Consider the following 13,278-nt stretch of genomic DNA (forward strand, 5'->3'; position numbering starts at 1 on the left):
AATCCTGCAGAGGATGATGTGACATCATAGTTAGAACTCAAAATTCCAAAATAATTTATGTGATTGTACTCCTTAAAGGGTTAAAACCAAGGGTGTTGTGTGAGGTTGATTACACAGGGTGTACAGCAGTGGTTCCTAAACTTTGTCTGCAGGGACCCCATTTTGGACCTAACAATCTATTTGATTAATATTCTCTGTGGAACACCCCTGTAGGGGTCCTGAGCCCCAGTCTGGGAACCAATGTTGTATAGTTTGCTACCGCACTGTGTAGATGTGGAAACCATGACGTTAGAGATGTTACTTAAAGATTGCACAAGTAGTTTTGAGAAAAACGCAAACCGAACAGTGCGGAAGGAAGGAGCTATCATTTTTTTTGTCCAGTATAAGGAAGACAACAGCTGACCTGGTAGCAGAGAGAGCTGTTGTCATGCAGTTGTCAGATGTCGATTTAGTTGTCAGATGTTTTTCGGGGTAAGGATTTCTCCTCAGTTCTAGAACATTACCCGAACATACCACAGCTCCCATAGAACTCCTGCAGAGGGTGACATCACAGTGAGAACTCAAAATTCTAAACACTTGTGTGAGTAAGCTTATTTCATCAGGGTGTTTTGCATTAGGTGTTCACTTTTTGTTTTATGTTGTTTGTAAGTGGAGCTTGAATTGTCACCACAAATTTGCTTTTTTTCTGGTATTTCTAAGTTAATCATATAATCTTAAAATAATAGTCTATTTTCATGTGTTTTAGTACTTTCGAGCTACTTGTAATTACTTGAGTAGTACACATGTAGGCTATTACTAGCTTTATGACATAGTTGTATACACTATTACACCCCTACCTACAGCCATACCCCAGGATCTTGTTTTAAGTCCTTTTTTCCCATTTTCAGGCTGTTATTAATTGTGCTCACAGTTTTTTTTAAATGCAAATCCTTTTATGGCGGTGCCCATGAAGAAACTATTTAAAACGTCGTTAAGCTTAAATAGTGTATAAATTTAATTTCTCTTTGGGTGTGGTTTAAATTCTCGCATATGGTAAAAAAATATCTTTATTTGGGCTATTTCATCTTTAAAATGCCTTGTCAGAGCCAGTTAAATAATGATGGTTGATATGATATCACCTGCCTGGAAAAATATGGGAGCTGGAATAATTCAGGTTCACCCAGAACTGGATATTAACCCATTGGCGCCTGAGCCAGTTTTTAGAAAAGGTTCCCAATGCCTGAGGGTTTTTTGAGATAAGAAAAATTGGTTGTAAACTCCTATGAAAAATGCAATATCTTAGCCTCTGGAACACCTAGGGACATGGGACGAATTGCATTTAAAAGGTAAAATCCTCATTCAGCATTAACACTAACACATATTCCTTTAAAAAAATCATATCTCATAATCAAATGATTGAAAAAAGTTTCATGTGCTTTCAGGATAATGCTTGATGCTGCTATTTATTATAGGCTATTAGGCTACTATTGCTACTGTTACAATAGCCGACTATAACTAAATCATAATAGGCCTAATCATTATTATTATTATAATTGTTAGACAGTCATTTCTGCCATAAATCGGGGGACATTTGTCTGTTACAGCCACTTGCTCTCCCACCGGCGAGTATGGCCGTTTTATTCCTCCAAACGTTATGCAGAGACCGACGAGCAATTTCATATCCTATTTTGAGACGGGGCTCCACTTTGAGCTGGATGTGTGGCCGCGCGTCTATAATCCGCATGTCTACCGTTGTCTGCCTCACCAATAGGCTATCACCATATCCGAAAGTGAAAATATTCTGATATAAAGGACGTGCTTCCTTAGATATTGGCACCGTCGCCAATTGCTCCGAGTGTCGGAGAGAACTTTTGGTAACGTCGGGGGCGAAATCTAGCTGACTGTCTATTTGGAAGCCACTCGCCCACCTCTTCATGCGGCCGTGGCAAATCGCACTCCTGCTCTCTATCTAAAGGGTCTCCAATCATATTTCCCTTACTCGATTAAAATCTCTTCATTACCATACCTTTCAACTGAACATCACGTTCGCTGTAACAGCGGGTCTCGCGAACCACAGCCTTTTCTTTTACCTGTGTGAAATGGCTAAACAACCCACGTCTGCAGAAGCGAGCATGGTTGATTTCGTTTTACATTTTTGTCGACGAATCAAACTTTTTTTTTTTTTGCCACATGATCTTTAAAAAATCGAGAACACCCACCTCTTGTGTATTTGAACAAAACATTGTGCATTGCATCTCCCATGCGTCTTGAAAATATTGACAAATCAATAATGTTGCTTTTTGCAACAACCTGCGTCAGGGCCAATGTTGCGTAACGCAACAACCGGCGTCAATGGGTTAACCTACGTCAGTCAAATGCCTCTGAATGTTGGCTGCATCCAGACAGATTCACACTCCTTCGATAATGTATGACTTTGGATTTAAATTGAACTCAATCACCTGAATCTGACAGACTAGGTCTCAGCATTTTGTGCAGCGTCGCAAGATGTGTGGGCGGGCCCAGGATTGTACTTTGTAGTAATTCATTAGAATGTAACACCAACCAAGTTATTATTTCCGGCTATTGTACAGACATGACCTTGACTCGATGGTTCCCAAACTGGGTGTCGGGATCGCTTGCGGGGTTGTGGAGAGAGGGGGATTGGAGAGAGTAAGAACTTTGTTTAATAAATGGGAAATGCACATGTTAACAGCCAACAAAACCAACAACTTTGGTTGCTATTTTTTCATTTTAATTGACAAAGATATTCTTAGGTCTAAAATGGGGTCACAGCAGAAAGTTTAGGAACCACGGACATTAACTCTCTTGGAGGTTAATTATTGCCAACACTGAAACGCAGGCACACGGACAGAGCCACCAGTTCTTAGCAGGCATTCAGGTTTCATGATGAGAAGAGGGGGAGGGGAGTTTATAGAAAGAATATATTATGGACATATCCTAAAGCATTTTCTTACCAAGCACTTTGACATGTTATTTATTTTTTAACATGGACAGCCTTGTTTTAAATTTCTTCTGCATCAGGTTGTATTGAAACATTTTTGTAAACAAATAGAATGTTGTAAACAATACCAGTACTTCCTGGTATTGCTTGCTTCACAGAGCACTACAAGTCATGCTGAAAATACTACTCATGGTAAGATATGTAAAAGGCTGTTGAGAGTTTTTGAATCATCAAATGTAAACTCTTTCACTGACAAACTTCCTTGAAACTTTGTTAGAGAGGTCTGGAATCTGACTCGACTGGTGCAAATGACCTTTGTCAACTCGCTATAGTTTTTTCTTTTAATAACAGTAGTTTGAAAAATAAGCCACCAAGTGACTCAGCATACAGCATTACAAGGAGCACATGGGAGGCATGGAATTCTTGAGAATAAACGACAGTGATTTTTAAAAGAATTCTACAACTCTGCTGTAGAACTTTCCTTGGTCAATCACTGTGTTAATGCTTTGCATAAAGTAGTCTGTGCTGCTCTCTAAAGTGACTGTTAAAGATTAACAATTTGATTTAATAAAAAAGAAAATGCTTGCGGTATCATTTAGATTGCCATTGAAATAATGTTTTTCCCCCCCTCCAGTGTGATCCAAGCACCATTACCACAGCCTATTGATAAGGTAAGTCAGACAATGTTCACAAACTCTCTGACTGTAATGCATGTAACTATATGTATCTGAAAGATGTATTTTTTCTTGTGGTATAATGTATGGGGTGCTGATCAGACATGATGTCGGGTGATCTTCTAGAGTAAGAGACATCAAGCCGGTGGTGGTGAATTTTTTAAAAGATTCTTCACCATTGCAAGACTTAGAACATTTGACTATGTTGCAGTGTTGTTCTATCAAGCAGCTTCCTTGGCAGATGTGTGAACTCAGAAAGTTATGAACAGATTTTAATGAAATTTAGCTGTATACAAAACCGTGTAAACAAATGATTACATTTTGGTGTGCATCCGGAACCAGGATTTTAAAAAAAGATTCTTTACCATTTGGGAATAGGGCGGATTTTGACGTTTCAGTTTCAACAAAAACAAGGAAGAAAAACTTTGGTGATTGGGGCTTTGGGGGGTGCAACATAGTCATATGTTCTATCAAGCAGCTTCCTTGGCGGATGTCTGAGTGCATTTCTACAAGTAGTTTATTGTTGTTATCAATATTGTTGTCTCATGTGTCCTGCAGGTGGCAGCAAACACGCCCAGTATGTACTCTCAGGAACTCTTCCAGCTATCGCAGTATCTGCAGGTACGCACACGCACACGTACACACACACGTACACACAGTGTGAAACTGTTCATCTCTCTCGGTATCTGCAGATATGCTGCTATTATACTGACTCCTAGTGGCAGTGCATGTGAACTGTATGTTGGCAAGATGCAATAACAAGGAAAATATATGTGAAAACGACTTGAATTTACCTGCCCTGTAATCTCGCCTTTGGCAGTGGAGCCTGAGCCGCATGTGAAAATCAAATTTTGTAAGCCTGTAACCAGACAGAATGCAGGAATCTTGCTGTCTCTGCTGTAAACCCCTGTTTCTTTCCGCAGGAGGCTCTGCACAGGGAGCAGATGCTTGAGCAGAAGCTGGCTACGTTACAGAGGCTGCTGACCAGCACGCAAGAGGCTTCAGAGAGTAGCTGGCAGGTAGTGGAACATTTATTTATTCATTTATTTTAAACTTACACTTGTGTTGGCTCACACACATGTGTATGTCCACTTTCAGCAGCTGGCACGTAGGGAAACTTATCCCCTTGGATGGTCTATTTATGACACTGTTTTAGATAAGATTTCACTCTCATGTGAATGCATAGTAGAGATATCCCCAACCTGAAGTGTTAGTGATCGCAAATTATGCACGGCCACAGATAGCACACATTTGTTTTCATTTTGTTCTGACCTTATGGGGGCCAGAACCTTGCCATCCAAGGGCCGTATCTGGCCCCAGGGCCTCCATTTGAATAGCCCAGCAGTAGGCCAAAACCAATTAGTTTTCAAAAATAGCAGTCTATGTGGACATGGCCTCTAAGAGTTCTAGAATATTACTTGAACATTCTACAGCTCCATTAGAAGAGTTGGGGGTAAAATCCTTTCTCCTGTAAGGGTTGTGTTGGCTCACACACGTGTATGCCCACTTTCCTACTCATACAAAAAAATGGCAGAGAAGTCGAGACTCATCATACTTCTTAAACCAGACCTCAACTTTTTTGCCCACCCTTGTAGGTCAGGGGGTGACCAATTATTTTGGCTCTAGATTGGCTTTAGAATACTGCGCAGAGGGCCAAATGTCATAAATGAGAAAAGATGTATACTGCTGACACTGTAAACCTGTACTTGGTTCATCTCAAACCCATCGGACACCTGTCTTGGGTAGCCATTTTAAAGGAACAGTTCACTGCGTTTCAATAAAAGTATGTTCTTCTCTGACCTATGATTAGTTCATCCCGACCTGTCTCGTCTTCGGAGGCGGCCCCAGTCAGCAACGCGCTCCGCACCAACTCGTTAGCATTAGCTTGGCTCAGCTAATGGAGAGCATTGGGTGCTTTAAACTTGGTGCAACTACTTTTGGATCGGTTAACTAGTCATGCAAGGGTGTTGAAATGGGGAACACGTGGAACAATTTGGTATCCTCTAACTTAAAGTACCCAATGCTCTCCAAGGCAAAGCTGAATGAAGCTAATGCTAACGAGTTGGTGCTGCACACATTGCTGGCTGGGGCTATGCCCGAAGACAAGACAAGACAGGTCAGGATGAACTCATCACAGGTCAGAGAATACTTTATTTTTGAAACACAGTGGACTGTTCCTGTAAGAATGTTGGGAGCACTTTGAAGTCAAGTCATCATTCTTGTGAAGGCTGTATGGCAGGGGTGTCAAACTCAAATGCTCTGAGGGCCAAAATTAAAGTCTGGAAATGATCTGGTCAGGACCGAAATTAAATTGTTCATGCACGCACTTCATACTCAAAATCAAATTTCACAAACATTCATTTTCATCTATGGTGGTACAAATGTGCCCATCTGTTGCATGAGTGTGAGGTGTTACAGAGGCCCATTCATATTCTTGTGACACATTAAATTCCATGTTCAAGTCTTATTACACTATATTAATGATGTATGTGGGCCAACTATAATACATATTCGAAAGGATCTCGCGGGCCAAATAAAATGACTCCACGGGCCAGATTTGGCCCCCGGTCCTGAGTTTGACATACCTGCTGCATGGTGATATTGTACTATAAACAATACAGTCTAGTCGTGATTTCATGAACCCAGAAATGTTGAGTACCTTAAAGTTTTATTGCAGAAATATAATCTTTGGACCTAATGGGTGGAATTTAGCTTGGCAAGTTGCATAATTAGCATAAGTATATTGTTATGGTAAGACTACAGGTGAATAGGGGGGAAAAAAACTTAAATCATAAATATCACCATGAAACTTTCTCAGTAGATTACTGATGATGAGAGAAGGAAAAAATGTATTGGAAGTTTTTTGTATTTTGATGTTAAGATGTGCAAATGAGGGTGTGCATCATCAATTATGCAATAATTTGCATAAACACAACATCAGCCTTCAAGTGTACATATTTTTCCCACAGAAAAAATATGTTGAGCCTGGCTTTACCCTATGAAGCTAAGTTAGTGAAAACCTTTTGAGGATCCTGGTCAAGAGGCAGTTTTGACATGTACTGTAGATGGATGAATTAGGTGTTCCATGCCAAACAGCCGTACTCTATGCATACACATACAGTGAACAAACGCAAAAGAGCTAATATACAAACATTACTACTTATCTATGTCCCCCAATGACTACACCCCCCTTGAATCACTCCCATCATTGCATGGACCAAATTAACAAATGGATGTCTAACAATTTCCTCCAGCTGAACACAGATAAAACTGAAGTAATTATATTTGGGAAAAGAGAGGAGAGACAAAAGATTGCTACAATCCTTGACACATGAAAGCTATTACTAAGTCTGCATTTTATCACATAAAAAACGTCTCTAAATTTAGGGGCCTTATGTCTAAACATGATCTGGAGAAGCTAATACATGCCTTCATTTCTAGTAAGGTTGATTACTGTAGCAGTCTTTTTACTGGCCTCCCCAAAAAGACAATTAAACAACTTCAACTTGTACAAAATGCAGCAGCAAGGGTTCTTACAAAAACAAGGAAGTTCAACCACATTACTCCAATTTTAAGATCGCTGCATTGACCCCCAGTAGAGTAGAGTAACTTTATTAATCCCCAGGGAGAATTGATTTTAAGGCAATGCTACTTTCCAGGATAGGTGTACAATAAGCTTATTTCCAAAAATGGCACAGCGCCACTTTAAGGCTGTAGGAGGCAGATGAACTGGCCCAGCAGGGCGCATGTGGTCCCCGGGCCTTAGTTTGCCCACCTCTGTTGTAGATTCTTGAATGGTACATGTTTCATCATTAATGTTTTAATTTCTCATGATAACATTTCCGCAGGCTTTAATAGATGAGGACCGTTTGCTGTCTCGTCTCGAAGTGATGGGAAATCAGCTGCAAGCTTTCTCCAAAGTAAGAGCTGCGTGCGTGCGTGCGTGACACTGTTGTAATCAAGCATTCTCCAATATCCATTGGGCCTATTTTCAAAGACCAGACAGAATAGAATCTTAGTAATATACAGTATAAATATGAAGTTGCTCTTGTTCATCGATAATAATTAGCAGTAATAATTATGCTTCTTTATCATTTTGGCTTTTCACATATTACTGTGGGAGAGATCATGTGAACTTTACTGTTTTCATCAATATTCCTTGTGGTATTTTTTTTTTGCCTTTTTAATCTTGTGTAATAAATGAAAGAATAATTGAATGTACTAGATCCTCTTTTGTGTTCTTTAACTAGCCAAGCTTTCGGTCGGCAGACTTTCCTTAGGGCTCAGTCAGAAGTGGAGCGTACCACTTTGTGTGTACTAGTACTAATGCTAGTCGTGTGTAATAACAAACATTGTCATTTTGTCTTGCATACTACATACCTTTGGGGTTGAACCAGTCTGAGGACTTTTCACATATTACTGTGGTAGAGATGATTCTAACATGTACAGATGGAATATCAAACTGAAAATTCAGAAAATAACTTAATAAATAAGTAATCGGTTTGTATTTTAATTGTTTTTGGGGTAGAACCAGTCTGAAGACAGCATTCGGAAGGAGTTGGTGAACTTGCAGGAGGATAAGTTCAATTATGAGACGACAGCCAAAGAGTCACTGAGGCGGGTTCTTCAAGAGAAAATTGAGGTGGTCCGAAAGCTCTCGGAGGTGGAGGTGAGACTGTGCGTGTGCGTTTGCGTGTGCATGTGTTCCCAGTCTGTCAAAGCAAAGTTTTTTTAATAGAGCTTTTCTTAACACTGCTTTAGTCAAGTCAAGTCAAGTCAAGTTTATTGTCAATTTCTTTACATGCACTGGTCATACAAAGAATTTGAAATTGCGTTTCTTGCTCTCCCATGCAGACATAGACTAATCTAGGTAAGGACATAGACAGTATAGACATAGACAGTACTCATACATGGACATAGACAGTATGGACGTAGACATTGCTCATACAGACATTTAAAGTGCAAGACTGGACAACAGAAGACTTGTAGAGAACATACATTAAGAGGAGGTATTTTGCAGGGCTGTAGTCAAGTCCACCTTTGTAGAGTCCAAGACAAGTCCAAGACCAGTACTAGTCAAGTCCGAGACAAGTCCGAGTCCAAAGAGGTTCGAGTCCGAGACAAGACCGAGTCCAAAAAGATTCGAGTCCAAGTCAAGTCCGAGTCACATGTCGGTCAGTGTTTAACAATGAAAGTATGAATGTCAATAGTGTGAACCTTAGAAGATAACCTATATGGCATGGATGTGAAGACAAAACTTGTTTGTTATTGGATTTCAAGCTCCACTTTACAATCTATGATGGCCAGTGTTCTAAACAAAACTTAATGACAGACCCGGCGAGTCCAAAAGCCTAATTTGGCAAGACCATTGTCCGAGTCCAAGACAACTCCAAGACCAAACAATACCGAGTCCGAGACAAGTCCAAGTCCATAAAAAAACGGACTTGAGACCGGACTCGGGCTGAGTCCGGACTCGAGTACTACAGCCCTGGTATTTTGTTGTTCTTTTTTCTAAAAGTCCTTTATAGCGTTCTGACATAGTAATAGTAGCATTTGAAGAAATAAATAATTAAAAAAAGGTTTTTATTAAATACACCAGCAGCAGTATGTGTGTGTGTGTGTTTGTATGTGTTTTGTGTGCGTGTGTGCGTGTGTGCGTGTGTGTGTGTGTGTGTGTGTGTGTGTGTGTGTGTGTGTGTGTGTTTAGTGCAGGTAGAAAGTGCGGTGTGCGTCTGTGTGTGTGTACCTGTGTATGTGTGTGTGTGTGTGTGTGTGTGTGTGTATGTGTGTGAGTATGAGTTGTGTGTCAGTGTGTGTATGTTTGGGTTTAGTGCAGAAAGTGCAGTGTGCTTGTGTGTGTGTGTGTGTGTGTGTGTGTGTGTGTGTGTGTGTGTGTGTGTGTGTGTGTGTGTGTGTGTGTGTGTGTGTGTGTGTGCATGTGTATGTTTTGAGTTAGTGCAGGTTGAAAGTTCAGTCACAGATGTAGTAGTGCAGGTGGAATGTTCAGTCGCAGATATGGTGGTGGGGATGAGGGGGGGGGAGCGTTGTCAGTGGCCTGGCTGGCTAGAGGCTGACAGTGAAGGGAGAGTGGGTTGAGTGTTCCCACTCTCCCTTCACTGTCAGCCTCTAGCCAGCCAGGCCACTGACTAGAGGCTTTACAGTTAGACAGTAAAAAACAGAACAAAAGAAAAAGGTCAACAAATTTAAATATAAGATGACGGCCAAAGACTCACAAAGGGCTGCAAGATGCAACCCCTTCCGAAAAATGTGGAATTACCTGTCGTTGAGGCTGTCGTTTTAATTTTATAGAAAAAAGTCGGATATCAGACGCAACACAACACTGAAGTCATTTTAAAGGGCAACTGTCTGGCTTTAAAGGGACACTGTGTGAGATTTTTAGTTGTTTATTTCCAGAATTCATGCTGCCCATTCACTAATGTTACCTTTTCCATGAATACTTACCACCACCATCAAATTCTAAGTATTCATTATGACTGGAAAAATTGCACTTTTCATACTTGAAAAGGGGGTCTTCTCCATGGTCTGCCATTTTGAATTTCCAAAAATAGCCATTTTTAGCTGCAAAAATGACTACTTGTAGCACTAATTGTATCATGCTACACGGATCCATTGACTTTCACTAGCTAAGCGACATATTCCCTCTTTTAACTGGTCTTAAAGCAAGACAACGCTTAACATGAAAAATAACACTGTAAGACCACCTTTATAAACCCCAGCCAACGATTTTAACTGTATTAAGCCCCAAAATAGTGGCATACCCCTTTAACTTCCACCACAGATAGTCTCTTAGATTTGAGATCCAGGCTATTTGTAAGCCATGACACTTGACCGTATGTGTTCATCTTCAATGAATGTATTCACAGATTTTGCTCAATGACCAGGTACATTACCATTTCAAGAAATGATTTCATCATCCTGAAGCATCCCTTCAACTGATTGGATCAGAAGATCAAAATGTCACCATAAACTTTAGTAGTCATTGAAAAGTCATTGACTGCCATCTCAAATTGTCTAAAGCAAATGGGCATTACATACAGAAGCAGTCATTGATATATAAACATACACACACCTAAATTGAAAAAACAAAACATTCAATGGTCCAAGAAAAAAGCAAGCAGATTGTTTATGACTTGATTGAAGTCATTTTCAGTGATTAATTGTGAATCTTCCTTGAAAAAATTGATGCTAGAGATGTTGTCTGGTGCAGTTCCTACAGTATGAGATTCATGAAAAATTAAGATGACTGCCTGATGAAAACGTGCAAATGTCCACAGTTATTGAGAATAGCTTTATGAGCCTGCATGCCAGCTGGAGGCACTGGGGACATGACTGGATTATATTTTCAATAAATGCGCAAGTTAACGTCGTTTTGGACACTTATCTTATCCAGTCAATTGAAGGCATGCTTGGGGAGGATGAAATCTTTTCTTGGGATGGTAAGGTTTACTTTATTTGTCATACAGTAAAATCTCTGATAACATGAAATGAAAGAAAAAAAGAAACATCAGCCTGCGAACAGTCTGGACCTCAATCCAAATTGAAATCTGAGATGGATGTTAAAGAAAATGGTCCATGACAAGGTTCCAACCTGTAAATCCAAATTGGCAACTGCAATCAGAGAAAGTTTGAGCAAAATTGATGAGTACTGTTTTTCATTCATTAAAGCCATTCATCAGAGGCTGTGGGTTGTTTTGAAACCTAGAGGTGGTGCAACAAAGTTCTTGAAGTGTTCTTGAAGTTAGTTTGTTTTTCATGATTCCACATTTTTTCCCTCGGAGTTGAGTGATTCTATATATTTTTTTCTCTATGCATGCTCTAAAAAAGTAACTATTACTTGCTAACCAAATAGTTTATCTTGACTTCTTTTAGTGTTTAGCCAGACAGTTGCCCTTTGAAATTACATCAGTGTTGTGTTGCGTCTGTGATCCGTCTTTTTTTCTATAAAATTGAAACCACCAAATAAACATCCCCCACAACAGGTGATTACATACTATTTGCCAGGGGGTGTGTATCTACAAATCATAATTGATATCGCAATGACGATATATTTTAGTCATTGTGATTTTAACAGAAAACTGTGCGGTTGGGGTGAGGCCAGGGCATTCAATGGTAGAGATCTTCGTTATCCTGTGCATGGATGCAGCATTCAGGCTCGTAGGATTTGAGATTTTTTAAAATAAAAAATGTGGGCATGTTAGAGCTGAATGAACACATTCTACTGCAAGACGAGGGTCTTCACTTTTAATTAAACTTATTTAATGTTATAATATGCTTCTGAGGCTGAGCTATTTACATTTGTATAGGCTGAGGTCGTCTTCTCCCAAAAAGGGCTTACTGTAGACAGCAGGCATTGAAAGACCTAAAACACTGCAGAATCTCTCCTGGAAAGCACAGATCAGGGGCGATGAACTTAGCAAATGATTCAGCCTGAAGCGTTCGATCAGGGAGAGCGACCAACGGAAGCTCGTGTTTAGAAAAATGTAAACATTCCATTGGCTGCGGCCTGCTGCCGCTGAGCTCATTACATATTTTTGCTGTAGTTCAACTTCTCTTTTAATCGCTTTTCATGCCCTTGGCGCGAGAAACACTTTGCAGCTTTTGCTGCTTGTGCTGTTTGCTATTTTTTTTGTTATTTACTCTTTAAAAAAAAAACAAAAAAAAAACTAACTCCTCTTTGCAACTGCACTTGTTGTTCTGTATATCTCCTGTGCACTTTGTATTTGCTTGTGATGTTGGCTTGATTATGTCCTCTTTTGAAAGTCGCTTTGGTTATAAAGCGTCTGCCAAATGCAATGTAATGTAATGTAATGTAATGTTTGCTCTTCCATACAAAATCAATTACTTCCGCCGCTTTCCACACCTTCAACACCTGCTGTTTGTGTGTACAGTTAGGGCCTCTGCCCTCTGCACACAGATGTCCGGATATCTGCACCAGTGTGCGGGGCTCTATTGAAAACTGTGGAATCAATCGTTGGCAGAGCAGTGCGCCACACTTTGGCGGAACCAGTGTGCAGAGGCCCTTAGGCATTTAGCAGGCGGTTTTTGCAGGTGCCCTAGGCATCAATTATTTAAAGTAGGGCTGCATGATATATCTAGAGACTATCGTCATTGTGAGATCAATTGTGATTTGTAGTCATTGTGATATTAATTCATTTTTGTTAAGAAAACGTGTGTGTGTGTGTGTGTGTGTGTGTGTGTGTGTGTGTGTGTGTGTGTGTGTGTGTGTGTGTGTGTGTGTGTGTGTGTGTGTGTGTGTGTGTGTGTGTGTGTGTGTGTGTGTGTGTGTGTGTGTGTGTGTGTGTGTGTGTGTGTGTGTGTGTGTGCGCGCGTGCGTGTGCGCTGCAGAGGAGTCTTAGCAACACAGAAGACGAGTGCACGCACCTGAAGGAGATGAACGAGCGCAGCCAGGAGGAGCTGCATGAGCTGGCCAACAAGTACAACGGCGCCGTCAACGAGATCAAAGACCTGACCGACAAGATCAAGGTAAGTTCACACTCTATGCTCAGTGTTGCCAAATTAGCGACTTTGTCGCTAGATTTAGCAACTTTTTTGCCGTCCCTTGCGAACTCATCGAGGGGCTTTAGTGACTCTTTAGTGAATCTGGTGACTTAAAAATGCACCTTGTCAGTGACAAAATCATTG

At 40.5% G+C, this 13,278-nt stretch overlaps 1 protein-coding gene across 4 annotated transcripts in view; it reads left to right on the forward strand.

Annotated features, from left to right (window-relative positions):
- slmapa (sarcolemma associated protein a) overlaps nt 1–13,278 on the forward strand; it is a 72,053-nt gene that overhangs the window by 18,389 nt on the left and 40,386 nt on the right. For all 4 annotated transcript variants that reach the window (XM_063216172.1, XM_063216175.1, XM_063216173.1 and 1 more), the window contains 6 exons: nt 3,576–3,612; nt 4,174–4,236; nt 4,539–4,634; nt 7,464–7,535; nt 8,144–8,284; nt 12,982–13,119. In XM_063216172.1, coding sequence (XP_063072242.1) covers nt 3,576–3,612; nt 4,174–4,236; nt 4,539–4,634; nt 7,464–7,535; nt 8,144–8,284; nt 12,982–13,119 — 547 coding nt within the window. The remainder of the gene's footprint in view (nt 1–3,575; nt 3,613–4,173; nt 4,237–4,538; nt 4,635–7,463; nt 7,536–8,143; nt 8,285–12,981; nt 13,120–13,278) is intronic.

This window comes from Engraulis encrasicolus, chromosome 14, assembly GCF_034702125.1.
Source record: "Engraulis encrasicolus isolate BLACKSEA-1 chromosome 14, IST_EnEncr_1.0, whole genome shotgun sequence".
NCBI lineage: Eukaryota > Metazoa > Chordata > Actinopteri > Clupeiformes > Engraulidae > Engraulis > Engraulis encrasicolus.